We start from the raw sequence: 20,415 nt of genomic DNA on the forward strand, positions 1-20,415 counted from the left end.
TGGAAATGGTAAATAGAAAGTGGTGGATGTCCTTTGTTTGCTTGTTATTGCTCACTTGTGTGTTTTGTACATACTATTTTTTTGTACAGCCGTTGCTTAGCAAATCTACGGCCTCTCTTAGATTCGGGAACAATGGGCACTAAGGGACACACTGAAGTTGTTGTACCTCACTTGACTGAATCTTACAATAGTCATGTAAGTGAACCAGTATTTTGAACTAAAATGTCTGTCGTCTTTATATCATAATTTTTTTGTCTTCATCATTCAGTCAACAAAATAGATTTAGATTTAGCCTTTTTCTTTATGGTAGTACTAGGGGTTTGAACTCAGGTCCTCACACACACTTGCTAGGCAGTTGCTCTACCACTTGAGCCACACCTCCAGCCCTTTTATGTATTGGGTATTTTAAAGATAGAGTCTCAAGAACATTTACTCATACTGGCCTCGAACCGTAATCCTCCTGATCTCTGCCTTCTGAGTAGATAGGATTACAGGCATGAGCCACCAGTGTCTGGCTAGATCTAGCTTTCTTAATTCTGTTTTTGGTGCCCCAAGTATGTCCGTGTGAATTTTTAAAAATATAATTGAATGTATTTTTTAGTAATGGCTAAAACTTTATGTCCTTTCTGGAATATTCTTTTATTTTTTTCTTTTTGTGGTGCCAAGGTTTGAAGTCACAGCCTTGTGCTTGCTAGGCAGGCACTCTACCACTTGAGCTGGGTCCTCAACCTATTTCTCAGAGCTTCTTGATTACTTTTCTAACCTTAGAGTTTAAGATTACTTCATAAAATAATTAAACTTTTAGACTGAGAATAGAACTGTCAATAAAGACATAAAATTATTTCATTTGTTGTTCTTTTTTATTATATTTTGTTAGACATTAGCTGGTGTAAAAAGTAAAGAACTCAATTCTAATTGATATACAATGTTTGTTCTCATTAAAGAATTTACAACCCTAGCATGCAGTGTCAGAAATATCTGAAACTTAGTAATTATCAAGTACAAACGCTCGTGGCTTACTCAAAGTCTAACTGAAGAATCATATTCTTCTTAAATGAAACTAAGCCATCTCTGTGTATATATTTTAAATAGATGATATAAATGTAACTTTTAAAACCTATAAGCTATTTTGAGATACTGTCAAAGTTGAAACCTCTAGTCTAGGAAATAACTGTAGCCATTGCATTTTTTTTCCTACTTGGTGGGACTGGGATTTGAGCACTGTGCTTCACACTTGCAAAGCAGGTGCTCTACCACTTGAGCCACACTGCTATTCCATTTTGCTCTGTTCCTTTTGGAGATGGGGTCTCATGAAATTTTTGCCTGGCTGGCCTCAAACTGAACTCCTCCCATCAATCTCCCAAGTAGCTAGGATTGCTGGTGTGAGCCACCAGCACCTGGTTTGTAGCCATTGCAATTTTAAAAAGATCAACTCAAGTAAAATAATTGAAAGCATGATAATTTTATAAGCATTAGTGTACTTTTACTTAAGATATGTGTTTGGTTTACTAAAATTGCTCAATTTTTATGAAGTTTATAGTTTCCCCATGTCTTTTCATGAAATAAATTTATATATGCAGTGAAAACATTATAATAGACTAAATTGACAAGTTGAACTTGAAGGCAGTTAGGTGGGGGAAAAAATCACAATATGCTGAATGTTATTGGGAGACTTTCAAAGTAAGGAACACTATAAAATTCTAAGTTTTCTATCATTCTTCATGTTTCCTAAACTGTCTTCTAAGTTTTTTGACTTCAAACTCTAAAAACCAGAATGTAGTACTCTTCTGGCTTCTGTTACTAGATTATACAGATATAGGGATAACTCATAAGTCAACAAACTAAAATATAAATCTCTAAGTGAAGAGAAACTAATTAAGTTATTTTATATTGAATAAACCAGTAAGCCTGAACTATAAACACACCCTATGATAGATAATAATTTCCCATTTATTTAGTACACACTTTAATGTAAGAAACTACTAAGAATCCAACATTTTGTTTCAGATGTTTTTGGAGAGACTTGTGGTACCATGAGCTCTGTATTGAGGATTTTTTTTTTTTTTTCTCATTTTGAAGCTTTAGCAAGGACTTATTTTAGTATAAGAGGGTAAAGTAGGGAGAAGAGAGGAGGGGGAAAAAAAGGAAGAAACATTTCCTGCTCTTCATGCAGGAAATGGGAATAAAGACTCAAAATGGTGGCTTTTGCTTTATGCTTCCTGAGCTGGGGGAAATACACTTTAGACAAAGGTTTTTGGGTGAATATGATGGGTGCTGTTTATTTTTCTAAAACATGGAGAGGAGAGCTAGACCCACCCAAAAGACAAGGACAATAGGTAATTTTAGGACTTCCCTTTGCCAGACATGTCTTTTATTCTTTTGTCTTTTTTTTTTCATTCAAGGAGCCTTGCAGGGTCTTCATATCTCTTATCCTTGTAACATAACATCTAAAAGAAGGTGACGGGAGGGGAACTTGCTGCTATATATTTTTTAAGGTTTCACTTTATGGCTTTAATGTCTGAGTCTAGCCCCCTAATTTTATTTTTTGTCTCCTTATGTATCTATCCTGCTTCATTACCCCCACCACCAATAACTTTGGTCCTTTTTAATCTTAAAAGTGATGCAGGAGGTCGATAGTCCATTTTCTGTAGGTACCCTACCTACCAAGGGAACCAAAAAGTCATTTCCCTATCTTACTTTAGGAAGTGACATGGGAAATTAAGTTGACAAGTTGCCACGATCAGGACCAGAAGACATCAACTTATTCTTTTGCTAAAAGAGAAATTAGTGAAAAGCAGCCTTTAAAAGTAAAAAAGTGTTCCTATATGGATATGGTTAATAGAATTTTTAAGAAGAAACGTAAAAATAGTAAGGAAATGTAAAGCTTATAGATTTAATGTATTAAAAATATCTGTCAGCCATAGAAACAGCATAGCAGATTGATAGCTATTGTAAAGATGGCAGCCTATAACCATCTGTTGTCTATTTTAGATGGTACCAGTCAGGTCTTAGCTACCCTCCTTAGAAAATGTTTTCATTCAGTACTGAGTGTAAATGACTCATAGTAATAAAATATTTTAGTTCTTGATCAATCTGGCTATTTCTTCTTTTGTTTTATTTTTGGAATGTGAATCCAAGAAGCATGTCCTAATAGTTTTGAAAAAATGAAACCATAGATCATAGAATTTTCCCCACCTTGGAATAAAACTTTTAATGTCATGTCCTGCCTTTTAGTTACATATAGAATGAAAGGCCTATCAAAATTTGGAATTTCTGCCAGGTGTCTGTGGCTCACACCTGTAATCCTGGCTACTCAAGAGGCAGAGATCAGGAGAATTGCTTTGAACAGTTAGTCAAGGCAAACAGTTCTTGATACGCTATCTTGAAAATACCCAACACATAAAAGGGCTGGTGGAGTGGCTCAAGTGATACAGCACCTGCCTAGCAGGTATGAGGCCCTGAGTTCAAACCCCAGTACAAAACCAAAAAAATATATAATTGCTGGGGCAGGTACCAGTAATTCTTTCAGCTTTGAGAGGCTTTTTTTGTAGTTTATTTCAGGTGTTTACAGTCAGGTCCTGGGTTACCTCATAAAAGGACTAAAAGGACTTCTTTATTACCCCAAAGCCAGAGTTCTAAACCCCAGCCATTTACAGTAAGTTTTAAGCTATTTCTTTGAGGAGGCCCTACTTTTAAGAAGAACTTTCTTTTTTCAGGGGTAAGAGTTTGTTCTTCTGGTGCTATAAGATGGCCTAGATAACTTTACTTTTTGCTTAGCGATCTGTGCCTTTAATGGAAAGGATCCTGTAGACCCCAAGAAGTTTAAGATCATCCACATACTGATGTAGAGCTCTACAATGTAAAGTTAAAAACTTCAATTCCCTTGCTAAGGTGTTTTGGTTGTTAATGTAATCTTTTCTCCAAGACAATAAGTTTAGAATCTGTCACACTACACTGAGCTATTGAGAACAATAAGGTTTTATTTGTCTCCTTGGCTATCTCCAGCATCAGATTAGGTGCTACTATCCCTTGCAAAAGTAAAACTAAGGTTATAATCAATGGCTGTTACATTTTGATGGAATAGATTTAATTGCTAAAAATAAAGTATCTATTACATTGCCTATGTGAGATACCCACACATAAGAATCCATTTTTCATAACTGTGGCTTTAGTTACTTTAGAAGGGTTGGCAGGGTGACTCCATTTTGCTATTGGTTTGAATACAGGTCTTGTTACATAGTTCACGTTGGCTTAGAATTCTCTGTGTAGTCCGTGATCCTCCTGTTTCGGCTGCCCAAGCACTGGGATTTTAGGCATGTAACACCATGCCTGGTGTGATTCCATTTTTATTTTGACAAATTTTCCCTTGTTTCTGAACAGTTTTCTTCTGAAGGCATCCATTGACCAGTTACCCGGTTTGTCTTTAATTGTCCTTCATTGCCAGGCTGAGATGCCCAGGATAGTCTGGCATCCATTTTTTGAGTTTAATTCATTCTGCTGTGTAGGTAATATCCTGGCATCTTAAAAAATGCTGCTCAGTTTACTTTGTTAGATAGAAATACTTTTCCTACAGATGTCTTCCATGAGTTTGACTGTAAACACCTTAGAGAAGGATCCAAACTTGTGAGATTCAACTCCTGGCTCAGCCTAGCCATTCTTCTGTGACTAGATGAGGGATGAGAGGGTTCTCTCAGTTACCCAGCTTCCATGCAAAATTCAGAAATTTGAGATTCCTATGTGCAAAGCATTTCAAGTTGTCTCACTCACAAAAAGGTCAAAGTCTCACAAGGCCATAATTTTAGAAGAGGATAAGGTAGGGAGAAGTGGGAAAAAAGTGTGGAGGATATTTCTTACTCCCTTTGCAGGAAATGAGAAAATCCAAGATTCTTGGATTTTAAAACTAGGGAGTAGTACAACAAAAATTCAAATATCACCTAGATTTTTAGAGGAAAAAAAATGAATAACGTTTAGTGATCTGCCATTAGTAAAATGGTATGTTATATGAGTACACAGGTAATAAATGATAATAGGATTTGTGTTTTTCATTGTATCACTGTTAACAAATAGGTGAAGAATCGAAAGAATTAACTTTTTCTCATACTGCCTGAGAAGATACAAAAATGTATTATTGAACTTTTTTGTTTTTTATTTTATTTTTTATTTATTTATTTGTTTTGCAGTACTGGGGACTGAACTCAGGACCTATACCTTAAGCCACTCCACCAGCCCTTTTTCATGAAAGGCTTTTTTGAGCTAGGGTCTCAGGAAGCATTTGTCTGGGCTGGCTTCGAACCATGATCCTCCTGAGTAGCTAGGATTATAGGTGTGAGCCACTGGCACCTGGCTTTTATTTTAATTTTTATAGTGCTCTTAAAACTTAAACTGATTCAATAAAAATTTGTCATGGCTTCTATTAAGTCTCCATTGTTATATCTTACAATAGCGGGACCCCCCAGAAGAGGAAATACCATTTTGTACTCTAAAATCCTTTCCAGCTGCTATTGAACACACTATACAATGGGCAAGAGATAAGGTAAAAGTTCTTTTTAAGGAATTTGTTTTCTTTGAAATAAAAAGGAAGGTAGTTCCAACTTTTAAAGAGTTTCGTTTGCAACATTTTTGTCTTCCTTACAGTTTGAAAGTTCCTTTTCTCACAAGCCTTCATTGTTTAATAAATTTTGGCAAACCTATCCATCTGCAGAAGAAGTCTTACAGGTAACAAATAAATTTGTTTTAATACAGACATAACAGTTTCTGTCAATATAATTTTACGTTCAAGTTGCCTACAAATTATTTATTTTACCTGCATTAGGAATGGTTAAAGTATTACCATTGTGCATAAAAAGTGAAATGATACATCAAGAATCTGGAGATTAGGTCACAAAATGGCCTTTGTTAATAAAGATGAACTATATGAAATTGTCCATGTTTAACCCACAAAACAGCAACTCAGGTGGTTCAGACTAATAAGGATGTGATGTTAATGATAAAAGAGCAACAAATAAAGGGCTTGCAAAGCTGTTTGGGAAAAAAGTTGAGGAAAGTTCAGATAAAAATGTCTTGAGGGGACAGTAATCTTAGACTTATTACTCCTATTATGAGAGCAGCTTCGAAGATTTTTTTACATTCCTTAGTTCTGTACTACTAAAAAGGTCAACTTTTTTATATTCATTTTTATTCCTAGGACTCCATATAGTAAGTACATACATGGCACTGATAATTTACACCTAGGACAATGAAGGTATCTTGTGAATTAACCAACTTGAGAGTTAAAATTTTCTGTGGTATCTCTTTCCATTCCTTCCTAATTAAAAAAAAAAAAGTAGGCAGAGAGAGAAAAGAGGCTTGATGTGAAAAAATAGAATAAAAATTTTGAACACATGAGCTGGCACTTCAGCTTTTGATTAATACTTTTGAAATGAGTGTGCATTTGTAATTGGACCTGTGTTTTGTTTTATTTTCTTCTCCCGTTCTAGAAGATAAAAAGTGGACAGAGTTTAGAAGGCTGTTTTCAAGTTATTAAGTTACTTAGCAGAAGACCTAGAAATTGGTTCCAGTGTGTAGAACTAGCAAGATTAAAGTTTGAAAAATATTTTAACCATAAGGTAAGTTTGTATCATGAGACATCAGTTAATTTAGTTATTACTAAGTTAATTTCATTGACCTAAAATGTCTTTTCTTCTTTTCAGAAATAAGTAGTAACTTAAGTAGAAGAAAGGCTGGGCATACAACTAATCTGTCTTTGAGTGTTACTAATTAAAGAATTTGCCACACCCAGTGACTTACACCCTTGGGAGGGGGGATTGGAGGCCAGCTCAAGCAAGAAGTTCACAAGACCACATCTCAGCCAATAAAACTGGGCATGGTAGCAAGCACCTGTCATTCCAGCTATGCAGGGAAGCACAAATAAGAAGTTTGTGGTCCAGGCTGGCCCAGGCATAATGTTAGACCCCATCTCAAAAATAACAATGTGCCTACCAAGTGCAAAGCCCTGAGTTCAAACCTCAGTACCTAAAAAAAGGAGAAAAAAAAAAGAGTTTTAAAATACACTTATTGGCTTGTTATTTAACTGATCTTGTCTAGTTGGGTTTTACATAGCATTTCTTTCTAGAGAATGACAAGTATATTCTGTCTATAGTCTACTTTGTTCAAAATAGAAGCAAGAGGCAGATACAATAAGATAATTTTTGTCAGAAATTTTGTTCAAGTTTTACTTTTTCCACCATATGTCATAAATACATTTTATGTCTCTTTCTTCACCTGTAAATTGAGGATAATAAATTGATATCTAATACATAGGGTAGTGATGATGATCAAATGAGTTAATATATGCAAAGTATTCAGAACAGAATATGGCATGTAAATAATCACTAAATGTTAGTCATCATTCTTACTTGCAGTTACATACAATTGTGATATTTTTGTTTGAACTCAGGGCTTTGTGCTTGTGAGCCAGGCATTACACCACTTAAAGCATGCCTCCAGGCCTCCTATTTCCTTTTTAGTCACTCTTTTGCCTATTACAGAATAAACCCCAGTACCATCAAAAAAAAAAAAAAATCTTATGATTATACTTACCTGTCCTTTCACTTTATTCATGGCTCTATTTTTTAGGAAATTGGTCTAAAGTCACATTCTTATCCAGAAAAATGTGTCTTCTTTTACCATTATTGTCAGTGTTTCAGAACTTAAAGATTGTTTTTAGATCATATTATCTGTGTATTTGTTCTTTAGAGTTTTTTTTGGGGGGGTGGGTATTTTTTAGGTGCATGCCCATGTTATTGGGTATTGAACCAGGTCCTCATACTTGCTAGGCAAGTGCTCTAGCCCTTTAGTTTTTATTTTCTTTTTGAGATAGGGTCTCATTAACTTTGGCCCAGCTAGCCTCACACTCAAAAACTTCTGCTTCTGCCTCCCAAGTAGCTGGGATTACAAGTGTATACTACCACACCTGTTATTCTGAGAGTGGTTTTTAAAATTTTTGAATATGGAAAATTTCCAACCATAGAAATGTAGAGAAAATAGTATAGCTAACAATCCCAGTACAATCATTATTAACCTAACATCTAAATTTAACCATTATCAGCCTATAATTTTGTATTATCTACATTCCATTCTCACCCTCTCCCAGATGATTTTGAAGCACAGCTCCAGCACATATCAAGATACAGTATACTGTGCATTTTCACTTGACTTTCTTCTGGTTTAAGGATTAGTTCTTCAGTTAAAAAAAAAGTGCACAAAAAATGATAATATAAAGTATGCCATTTATATTAAAAGGAGTGAAGTAGGCAGATGAGGTGTACATGCGTATAATCATAGCACTTGTGGGGATGAGGCAAGAGTTCTCAAATTAAGGCAAGTCTGGGTTATGTAGCAAGACCGTGTTTCAAAAACTCAACAATAATTAAAGGGATAAAGTAATCTATGTTTGTATTTGCTGTACACATTAAAAACTACATTGATTAAAAATAATTTAAAAAAAGTTTATTGTTAAAATAAATGATGATAAAAGCTGAGCTGTAATGCCAGCTGCTAAAGAGGTGGAGCCAAGAGGATCACAAGTTTGAGACCAGCCCAGGCAAAGGTAATGGTAAGACCCTGTGTCAGAAACAAAATAAAAACAAAAGACTAGTGTCAAAGCTCAAGTGGTGGAGCATTTTCCTAGCATGCACAAGGCCCAAGTTCAATCCTCAGCATCACAAAAAGAAAAAAAAAAATATGTGTGTGTGTGTGTATGTGTGTGTGTGTGTGTACGTGTGTGTGTGTGTATATTTTTCTTTAACCCTGGTTATAGTGGGATAATGACAGAAGAATAAAGAATGAACAGACTGAATTAAAGGGTGGCTGGGATTCTTTAATGTGTTTGGATTTATAAAGCATAAGCATATATTAACACAAAAAAATTTTATTTTAATAAAAATAGTTTTTTCCTTGATAATATTTAGTGGGCTTATTTAATTCAACTTTTTTTCTTTAGGCTCTTCAGCTTCTTCACTGTTTTCCTCTGGACACACAATTAAAAGATGGCAGTAAGTATGAACAAATGCTGAGAAGAAATTGTAATACAATTTGCTCTTTGCTGACTACAAATATACCAAATAATATTTGTGTCTTTTTGTCAGGTTTGTTTTGGCAATCGCCAAAAAGGCCACCTTCTCCAATAAAATTTGATTTAAATGAACCTTTGTAAGTATGTATATCTGTTTTAACTGTAAATGTTTTAATTGTACATTTCAGTGTCTTTCATGTTAAATTATTGCATCCTTATTAATCCAAGAATTTAACAAGCCATTCTGATCAACAAAGCTAGCAACAACCCTTCTTCCCACACAAATGTGAATCCATTTACTTACATGGTAAATAAATTCATTATTTTTAATATCTACTCTATGGTAAAACCAAAATCATCTCTTTGACTTTGTCAATACAAAAGTAAAATGACAATAAATATTTTTGTATTTAATAAAGCTAAGAATCTTTAGTTATATGGAAGAAGCAATTATTGCTGAGTATCTCCCTAAATTAATCTCAAGTAAGTTTTCAAAGGAGTTGGTCTCTACATGAATGCCTGGGTACAGACACTATGTTATATTCACACTTATGTGCCTATATTTTAATTAAACACTTAGCTTGCCTTCATTAATCTTCCTTTCTACAAATAGCATTTTGCTTGAGAAAAGCTATTAAATAGCTTTGATTTGTTGCTTGTCACAATATCCTATACTCACAATATCCTGAACTGCTTTTTCTATAAGATGTAACCTCTTTTTTTGTTTTGTTGTGTTTTTACACAAGCTAAATTTGTTAGTTTGAACCTGAAATATATTCTGTAATACCTGGTATATAATATTTAGTTAAGAATTAAAATAAAATTTTCTTCCACTAGTCTTAAATTTTCTACTTCTGACTTTCATGTCTATCTTCAAAGTAGTTGTGATGACTACCTGTGTTTTTTATGATAAATATTTGATATTTTCTCTTTTATAACTTCTGCAGTGTTTTGGCCTAGACTAGAATTTCATTGTCTAACTTTAAAATACATATAATCCTGTAATAAAAATTCTGTGACTGTTTTTCCTCCAACACTGTTTTAAAGATAAGTTAAATGTCTCCTTCAGAACCATGCATTCAAATTTGCTTTGTTTTTTAATTTAAAAAGGCACCTCAGTTTCCTTCAGAATGCTGCAAAACTGTATGCTACGATATATTACATTACATTTACAGAAAAGGTAAGATACTCTTCAAGCCCTTGCTAGTAATAAAAAACCAAGCTAGAATTGTTAATTGATTCAAAATGTATTTTTATGTTATAATAATGATTCTTCAAGCCACAATCCTCCTGATCTCTACCACCCCAGTAGTTAGGAAGACAAGGCATGAACCACTGGTGTCCAGCAGAATGATTCTTTTTGATATAAACTTTTTTTTTATGTTGTATTACTGCCGTCCTACCATAGCAGAAGCTAAATATTCATTGCAGTATTAGTAAATAAAAGAAAGTTTAAATTTTCTTGCATTTATGAAGTAATGAAACACCAATATTTGTAAAAACAATCATGCTTCATTTTTAAAATATTTATAACCTGTTTATCCACTCTGATATCCTAGTTATTCTAAAAGGCCAAAGTGAGTCATTTCAGAGCATTTTAGAAATACTTCTTAAAGATTCTCTTTAATATATTTTACTTATTTCGTAATGTTAACTTCTGTGCTTTTCCAGAAACATAAAAATGGTCCCCCATATTGACCTGTCTTACCCTTATCATCATTCTCTTAGATATCATCTTCATTGACATATGAAGGGCCAGATACAGTGTTAAGAGGCAGTTGTGCATGTCAGTTTTTCTTTGAAAAAGCATATCAATGCTTAAGAAATTCTATACTTTCAGGTAAACAGTGGTGAAATATGAAGTCAGTTGTTTCAGTGTGGGGTTTTTTGTTGTTTTTGCTTTGTTTGATACAGAATTTTGCCGAGTGGCTAGCCTGGAACTCTAATGTGTTTTGTTTTTTTGATTTCCCCTTACCCCCAATACTAAGGATGGAACTCAGGGCCTTGTGCATATTAGGCAAACATCCAGCCAGTGAACTGATATCCCCAGCTCTAGCCTGGAACTGTTGATCCTCCTGTTTTAGTCTCCCAAGTGCTGGAATTACAAGCATGCATCACCATACCCACCTGACTCTGCCTGTTGGTGATACATACTTCTGGAACTTAATATAGATAAAACAACCAGTAAATGTCTAATAAAAAATGGTGGCATTCGGTCTGGTATTCTTTTTATGAAAAGATTTTTCAGACACAGTATGCCTTAGTTTTTCCTAAACAGCTTCTTAACAGAGAATGTGTATACAGTAGCTTTAAACTCATCTAAGTTCATCTTGAACTGTGTAAATGTTTTCCTGCTTCTTAGGGTCTGAATTCCATTAACTTATGTATTTATTGAAACTTTGTAAAACTCTGACACTAAGGAAATAAAAACGATAAACTTTTTATAGCTTACAGAATGAAGATTTCAGATATTTTTACTAATAAGTGTGTTTTCACCTCCCAGTAGTCATCATGGGTGATAATTCTATAGAAATAAAGGTAAATGTTTCAAATGAATATAGTTTAAATATTCAGATAGTTAAATATTTAAATACAGGACCTTTTATAGGATATTTTTATCTTTAGATTTTAGAATTGGAAGAATATGTTTGTTGATAAAATTACTTTTTTAATGAATAGGACTTAGCAGCAGATGCCCTAATGAATATTCTTTCAGAAGTAAAGATTCAGGAATTCAAACCTTCCAACAAGGTAAATTTACAAATTCATTCATTTAGCTAATAGTTATTAAATTTCTGCTTGTGACAAGTTCCATTCTAAATGTGGAGACTATCACAAAGAACAAAGTTCTTGCCTTTGTGAGTATTGTATTCCAGTGAAACAAGTGATTATAAACAAAAATACCAGTAAGTATACAATATTGCAATGTAGACACAAGTGCTAAGAAAAGAAATAAAAGAGGGAAAAGGAAAAGAAATACTGGGGACGGGATAATCCTTTTATGTGGAATGGAAGGGTCAAGCCTCTCTCCGGTAACAGCATCATTTGCAGTAACTTAAAGGAAGTGGAGGAAAGAGCCATGCCAATACCTGGTAGTGATCTTTTCTCCAACCATGTACTGGTAAAAGAACAATGCAGACATTAGGAACAAGTAAAAAGAAAGGCTTTTACAGCTAGGATTGTCTGTATGAGAATATGCTGAGGGGAGAGTGTAAACGTGAGATGTGAGAGGTGATTGGGGTTATGATAAGTATTTGTGTGTTTTACTGTGAGATAAGAGGCTAATGGAGGGTTTTAAGCAGAGGAGGAGTAACATGGTAAGACTTAGATTTAAAAGGATGACTCTGGGGCTTTAGGTGTATCTCAAGTGGTAGAGCGCCTGCCTAGCAAGTGTTAAGGCCCTGAGTTCAAACCACAGTACCACCAAAAAAAATCAGTTCCCTAAAAAGGATGACTGGCTATTTAGTTACGAATGAATATATGGGGCATACAGAGAGGAAGCAGGAAAAGCTATTAGGTGATTACAAGAATGCAGGCCAGAGATGGTGGTGATTTGAATGAAGTAATAAATAATAGGACAGTGGTGAGAAGGAATTAGATTCTATGTATACTTTAGTGTAGTCCTGAGGGGACTTCCAAGGGATTGAAATTCAAGTGTGACAGTAAACATTATTGTTTTCTTACTTAAAAAGATGTAGAATTGAGCCAGGCACTGGCATCTCACATTTGTAATCCTAGCTAGTTAGGAGAGGCATCAGGAGGATTGCTGTTAGAAGGCAGCCCAGGCCCAGGAAAATAAGTTCATGAGACCCTACCCCAAAAATATCTAGCACTAAAAAGGACTGGAGGAGTGACTCAAGTGCTAGAGCATCTGCCTAGCGTGAAGCCCTGTGTTCAGACCCCAGCACCACCAAATAAAAGATGTAGAGTTGCCATACAGCACCGAGAATCCACTTAATATGCATATTGTATTGTACTAAATCTGGGTGGTCAAAAGATCACTATCTAATAAGTAATTTTTTAAGAATAAAGTATTTGTGGTTTAACTGAAAACTCCAGATGGGAGGAACACCAACTAGGAAGTATTGGCCAATTTTTCCCCTTCTTTTAAAATGCATGACAATGAGCAGATTTTAAAGAGTTTTTAATGTATGTAACAATGAATAAATCAATATGAACTAGTTATAACTCCCCTGCCATGTCCAAGACCTTAGTGCCTAGGATTTTCTTCCCCTTTTTTTAAAAGGTGGCATTTATTTTTTGGGCTTATGAAAATTTTAAACTTGTAACAAAAATTAATTAAAAAACAGTTTGCCATTAAAAAAAAAGTATTTGTGGTTTTATACTGCCTTTACCATGCCAAACTTTGTGTATGAAGGAAGACACAGTCTTCAAGAAAGAACTTCTTGTTGATAAGTATTTAAAGGATGCCCATATTATATTTTTATGGATTTCTTCAATTTCTGTTACTACATAAAACAGCGCTACACTAATTAAAGATACGCAATTTGAGTTGAAAGTAGATTTGTCAGAATTAACAATACGGAATTTCAGAATAGATTATATCTGTATAATCTATTCGGTACTTTTTGTTTTGTTTTGTTGCTTTACTAGGGTTTGAGTTTACTAGGCAGGTGCTCTACTGCTTAAGTCATGCCTCTAGCTGTTTTTTGTTTTGTTTTTTGGGTTTTTTCCTGGTTATTTTGGAGATAGGGTCTTGCTTTTTTTGCCCAGGTTGACCTGGACCACAGTCCTCCTATTTTACTCTTCCTGCTATAGCTGGGACAACAGGTGCACAGCACCACACTCCATCCAGTTTTTTACCATTGAGGTGGAACCTTACAAACTTTTTTTTGTTTACGCTGGCCTGGAACTGCAATCCTGATCTCAGCCTCGAATGTAGCTTGGGATGACAAGTATGGTCCATCACACCTAGCTGTTGTTTGAAATTGAGTCTCACCAACTTTTTTCCCAGGCTGGCCTTGAACTCTGATTCTTTCAATCTCTACCTCCCAAGTAGCTAGGGTTACAGGTGTGAACCACTGGTGCCCAGCTTCATTCCATATTTTTAGCACCAGTATGAAAAAGTTTGTTTTAGGTCTACTGGAGGGTCTCTTTGGTGAACAAGATAAGAGCCCTATTCTTAATAGAGTATACATGGCAGTGTGAGAGAATAGATAATAAAGTAAAAAAAAAACCACACAAATAACAATATTACTTATTAGGAAAAGTTGTACATTGGATTGTAGTAATTAATGATATAATTAAAATACAGGGAGAAAATACTATCTCTTTTGATCTACTTGATAAATTGTAACCAAACCAACATTAATAGATATATTTACGTATACTTAAAGGTTGTTCAAACAGATGAAACTGCAAGGAAACCAGACCATGTTCCTATTAGCAGTGAAGATGAAAGGAATGCTGTTTTCCAACTAGAAAAGGCTATTTCATCTAATGAAGCTTCCAAAAGTAAGGGAAACTCCTTAAAAACATTTTAAAATGGGGTTTTTTTGCTTACATATTTGTTTGGTGGTACTGGGTTTGAACTCAGGACTTCACTTGCAAAGCAGGAACTCTGCTGCTGAGCCACACCCCCAGTACACTTTTACACTGATTATTTTGGAGATGGAGGGTGGAGGGGGGGGTCTTGAAACGTTTTGCATGGGCTGCCCTCGAGCCATAATCCTCCTGATATCAGCCTCCCAAGTAGCTATAGATGGGCTTTTATGTTACCCCAGCTTCATACTGGAAAGTTTGTGAGATTAAATGGTAATAGTAATAGTTGATTTCATTATCATGTGAAAGTCATTTTTCATTTTTACCTGTGATTAAATTTCATCATTTTCCTCACAGTGACCCCACCCTCAAGTGTTAAAATCTAATTCTCCAAATTATGTTAACTGCTGTTATTATTGTAGTACTGATTGTTTTAATCCTTTAAATATGAGCACATTTTAAAACATGAGCAAATATCTCTGTTAAGGAATTAAAAATTCAGGATAATGGGGTCCTTGTGGAAACTAATCTTTAGACCCATTTGTATCACTTTATGATAAAGAATCATACAGAACTCTTCTTAGGTTCTTTTTCTGCTTAACTGATGTCAGGGATTACAAAGTATCCTATGTTCAACCTTGTTAAATGATTTTTACATATTAAAATCTAGGAAAAGTGAACATTTAATTCTTTGAAAGCAGATCCATTTGCTTATTGTTATGCTTGCTCACCATCTTTTGTTGTATAAATCAGTGGCTCCAGAGTTTTGGGATTTTATGCATGAATCAATAAAATGTCAGGAAACTAATTGAAAATGATTATTAGAATAATATTGGAAACTACTGATTTAGAAAGTACATATTTTTATTTAACCACTTGACTTTATTAGTTGTCAGAGGGAAAATGTTTCAGAGAAGGATTTATGGATTAAATTTTTAATAATACCACAGAGGTTGGCTTTTTTATGAAACTGTGTGACAGCAGAAATGTAGTACTCAGCCTTCTTATTTATCTATTTACTAGGTTTTATTTGTTGGTTTTGTTGGGACTGGGATTTAAACTTACAGCTTTGCATTTGCAAAGCAGGGACACTACCACTTAAGCTATACCTCCAGTCCATTTTTGCTCTGGTTATTTTGGAGATGGGGTCTCACAGACTATTTGCCTGGGCTGGCCTTGAACCACAGTCCTTCTGATCTCCACCTCCCAAGTAGCTAGGATTACAGGTATGAGCCACTGGCACCAGCTACTAAGTTTTAAAAGTACTGAACCCCATTGCTTTTTACCTAGCAAAACTTTTACCACTTACTAGGGAACTTTATTCTGACCTCTTTCACCAGGTGACCTTCAGATGGCAGTACTTTCATTTGAAAAAGATGATGATAGTAATGGACACATAGATTTCATCACAGCTGCATCCAATCTTCGTGCCAAAATGTATAGCATTGAACCAGCTGACCGTTTTAAAACAAAGCGCATAGCTGGTAAGATTATACCTGCTATAGCAACATCCACTGCTGCAGTTTCTGGCTTGGTAAGCTTATTCTTCAATTAAAAATTTCTTCTTTTTTATTGCCTTTTCCTGTGTTCTGAGTTAGTCACTCAGATGTTAGAGGTGGAAGGTTATATTGTTTAAAATTTCAAGGTAGTTCTGAAAATTCAGAAATTGACATCTTGAAAAATAAGCTCAAGATACAAATTTTCTTACAAGTAGTTATCTCAGTCATCTTTATATTCTCTGTATAAATAAGGTTCTCTGTTATTCTTGAATAAAATAAACTGCCCTAATCTTTATGTAATTCAGAATTTTTAGCATGGCCTTAGTTATTATCCCATCTTATAGCGTTTGTCTGAAAAGGCTATATAGTTAGCTGCTTACCCTTATATTGAGTGGTTTTAGACTGCTTTATTTTTTGAGTTCGGGCATCTGCTTTCAAAGTACAAAGATTACATGGTCAAATAACTTTGTTCACTCTGTATGGAGTAAGTTTAAAGTTTGAAAATAAAATATAATAAAAATATAGAGACCTACAAATAAGAAATTCGTATTACTCCAGTCTTGTAGCAGGTTTTACTCTTTATACAGAAGTGCTTGAGAAGGACTTAGGAAAACTGAGTAGAGCCAATTGAAATTATGAATAGTTTTTAGACTCTTCGTATAATTAGATTGCCTTCTTTTATCTAGGTTGCCTTGGAGATGATCAAAGTAACTGGTGGCTATCCATTTGAAGCTTATAAAAATTGTTTCCTGAACTTAGCCATTCCAGTTATAGTGTTTACAGAGGCATCTGAAGTAAGGAAAACTGAAATCAGGTATGTACGAAGGTCTATTGCTTGTGCGTATTGTCTTTTAAAAGGGAAAAATACTGCCTTTCCCTCTTCTTTTCTTATATATATGTAAATCCTTGCTGTCACTTCAAGAGTAAGTCAAACCTGATCCTGATGAAGTATTTCTGAGTAAACAAGACAAAGAATTGTCATAGCATTTGATTTGCCACACTATTTAGTACTATATGGTTTTGTTGATATCTACCTAACTCAGATACATTAGAAGGCTCTCTAGCATCTGACTGTGGATTATGAGATGTAGAATCTAATTCAACCAGTTTGTGACAAAGAAAAACAATTCCCTGGGCTCCATTTTTTACTTTTTATGCTGGCAACAGCCAAAAACTTGAATAAAACTATCTTGGCAAGGAAAGCAAGCACTCTTACACATGACTGGTGAGAGTACAAAATACTATATAATAAGGGAAATACAATGCTGTATTTCAAATTTGCAGATAATACGCACTTAAGTTATTTATATGCAACATAATTATTCTGACATTGTTTATGATAGCCAATTATTAAAATAATCCAAATGTCTGGTAATAGGTGACTGGAACATCCCCACAATAAAACTCCTCCAACTATTTATAATGAAAGAGAGGTACTCTCTAAGACATACTGATTTGTAATGAGTCACTTAAAAAATCAACAAGATACAGATAAAAGTAGTTACCTATGTGATATTATGGGGAAACAAGTTATGGAATATTTTAGAGGTTTTTTCCTTCACATTACTAAATCACAAGTAATGGATTGTGGGAAGTTTTTTTATTATTATTATCATTACGAAAGAGAAGAAAATAATGTTTCTGTTGTGAATATTTTTGAACAGAAATGGAATCTCATTTACAATTTGGGACAGATGGATTATACATGGAAAAGAAGATTTTACCCTCTTGGATTTTATAAATGCAGTCAAAGTAAGGTATCTTTATTCACTTGGTTCATTAGTAGCTTTGAGTTTGATTTCTGTTTATGGTAGTTTCTCCTTATTCGTGAGGAATATGTTCCAAGACTCCCAGTGGATACCTGAAACTGAATAGCATTAAACCCTATAGCTACCATGTTTTATCCTAATATACATACCTGTGACAAAGTTTAATTTCTAAATTAGGTACAGAAAGAATTAACAGTAATAGAGTAGAAAAATTATAGCAATGTAATAAAGTATCTCTTTCATAATACCATTATATTGTAGATCTTAGCACCCTTAGCCTATGATTTTTTTCTTGTCCTTGTAAAATTGGGAACTTTTACCTTTTCACTTAAAGGAAGCACTTTATGGCTTCTTTTTGAGATGTCTGAATTACTAGCCTCACTATTCTTGCTGTTTGGGTTAATTATTAAGTAAAATATGGCTACTTGAAAACTAACGCTTCAGCAGTTAGTCTAGTAACCAAGACAGCTACTAAGCACCTAATGCAGTGTGGATATGCTGGACCATGGATGATTCACATCCCAGTAAGGTTAGAGGACAGCTTGGTTCATCACAATTTAAAACTTATGAATTGTTGATTTCTGGAATCTTTTTATTTAATGCTTTCAGACTATAATTGATTGTGAAACACAGATAAAGGGTAGCTATTTTTATCCATAACTTCATTGGTTATAAATACTATTTAGTGTAAGCTTGCTTTATTTTTACTGGTCATAAAACATTTTCACCCAAGCATTTTATGTTTGGTTGAGGCTTTGACTATTTCTCTTTTGTGTATTTACTTCTAGGAAAAGTATGGTATTGAGCCAACAATGGTGGTTCAGGGAGTCAAAATGCTTTATGTTCCTGTAATGCCTGGTCATGCAAAAAGATTAAAGTTAACGTAAGTAATCAAACATTACATGCAGAATACTTACAAGAATCAAAACAGAAGCTGTATGTACACTCGAAAATTAAATACAGAAGTTACTGCAATTCAGATAAAAACATTACTCTGTCTAAGGTCTGCCAGGTGAAACCCACAGGCTACCTCTCAAAAGAGAGTCATAAGATTACAATACCTTTGTGAGTTTATTGTAGGTCAGAGAATCAGGTCTAAGCTTTATTAGAAATTTTACTTAGTATACTACATAAAAGTAAATCTACCCTCTTATGTGAAAATGTGATAACTAAGCTTATGAAACTAAGGTATAATACAAAAGTTCCGAATAGTTATATTTATTCATTGATTTTTGTTAAAGGTGCCTGCCACGTACCAGGTCCTGTTCTAAGCATTAGGGGGTATAGCAGTGAGCAAAGCAAAGGCCCTCCCTACTTGAAGAGTTTACGTAACAATTAAAAAAGTAAGTCAGATGGTGGCAAGTGCTGTGGAGAAAATAAAGAAGAATAGAAGAAGCTGGCACCAGTGGCTCATGCCTGTAATCCTTGCTACATAGAAAAAGCAGAGATCAGGAGGAGTGCAGTTAGAAGCCAGCCCAGGCAAATAGTTTTCGAGACCCTATCTCAAAAAGGGTGGCAAGTGACTTAACTGATAGAGCACCTGCCTTAGCAGGCATAAAGTCCTGAGTTCAAACCCCAGTACCACCACCAGGAAAAAAAGAGAAAGAGAAAAGAATATGTGGGGAGAGAAGGTATTAAGTATATTTACTTATTCCCTCTGCCTGCTCTACTTGTTCCCTCAGCTTGTGTTTCTTTCTGAGATGACAGCTTGGCTAAATCTCACCTCTGGTCCTTGCACTTCCTGAAAAAGGCTTTTCTGAACTAACATAATACTGCAACCTGTCCCCATCTGCAGTTTACTTTTAACCCAAGTCCTTTTATTCTACATTTTCTCTTTTTATAACACCACTGTCTTATGGCTACTATATATTTTGCTTATATTTATTGTTTAATATCTGCATCACTCACTCCCACCCCACATGAGATGCTTCACTAAGGCAGAAATCTTTATTTTATCTGCTTAGTGTTTTATATTGAGTACTTCCAATACCTGGCACATAATAGGCATCAGTAAATATTTGTCACGTGAAAAAATAAATCTCTACACAATGGTTTTCTTTAAGATGTCTGTTAGCTTTAATTCTTTGTCAATTGTCACTTATAAATTAGAATCATCTTAATTATCTTTAAAAAACTAAAGTATTGATGAGTTGCTGGCACATGCTTGTAATCCCAATGTACAAGCAGGAGGATTGGGAGTTTAAGGCCAACCCTGGGCTACATAGGGAGTTCCAGACCACTTAGGCTACATATTGAGACCCTGTTTCAAAAAAATTCTTAAACCATTACATTTGTTAAGGCATTAATTTCATAGTTTACCTTATTATTTTTTGTTAGGGTTGCTAAGTATCTTTTGGATAAGTTAGGAATGGTATCAGTCTGGTAGTATAGCTGAAGAAGTAAGAGTGCCTGCCTAGCAAGTGTGAGGTCCTGAGTTCAAACCCCAGTACCACCAAAACAAAAAGAGAGTGGTATTTAGGATTATTTTGTTTGTATACTACCTAGAATAGTATGGAATATGTGGTCATGAGTATACTAGCTTGTGGAATTCAAAATTTGCTGTAAATTGCAAAATAAAAAAAAAATCTGTTAG

General features: G+C 34.6%; 1 protein-coding gene across 5 annotated transcripts in view; it reads left to right on the plus strand.

The window, feature by feature from the left end:
- Positions 1 to 20,415, plus strand: part of Uba6 (ubiquitin like modifier activating enzyme 6) — a 75,016-nt gene that overhangs the window by 48,578 nt on the left and 6,023 nt on the right. For 3 of the 5 annotated variants that reach the window (XM_074042084.1, XM_074042086.1, XM_074042085.1), the window contains exons 20-32: positions 90 to 195; positions 5,444 to 5,533; positions 5,635 to 5,715; positions 6,477 to 6,605; positions 8,981 to 9,032; positions 9,126 to 9,189; positions 10,163 to 10,232; positions 11,732 to 11,803; positions 14,410 to 14,527; positions 15,895 to 16,088; positions 16,740 to 16,867; positions 17,718 to 17,805; positions 18,611 to 18,705. In XM_074042084.1, the coding sequence (XP_073898185.1) occupies positions 90 to 195; positions 5,444 to 5,533; positions 5,635 to 5,715; positions 6,477 to 6,605; positions 8,981 to 9,032; positions 9,126 to 9,189; positions 10,163 to 10,232; positions 11,732 to 11,803; positions 14,410 to 14,527; positions 15,895 to 16,088; positions 16,740 to 16,867; positions 17,718 to 17,805; positions 18,611 to 18,705 (1,287 nt within the window). Of the gene's footprint in view, positions 1 to 89; positions 196 to 5,443; positions 5,534 to 5,634; positions 5,716 to 6,476; positions 6,606 to 8,980; positions 9,033 to 9,125; positions 9,190 to 10,162; positions 10,233 to 11,731; positions 11,804 to 14,409; positions 14,528 to 15,894; positions 16,089 to 16,739; positions 16,868 to 17,717; positions 17,811 to 18,610; positions 18,706 to 20,415 lie in introns of all 5 variants that reach the window. The other 2 variants (XM_074042087.1, XM_074042088.1) reach the window with 2 other exon arrangements.

This window comes from Castor canadensis, chromosome 9 (assembly GCF_047511655.1).
Source record: "Castor canadensis chromosome 9, mCasCan1.hap1v2, whole genome shotgun sequence".
NCBI classification, from domain to species: domain Eukaryota; kingdom Metazoa; phylum Chordata; class Mammalia; order Rodentia; family Castoridae; genus Castor; species Castor canadensis.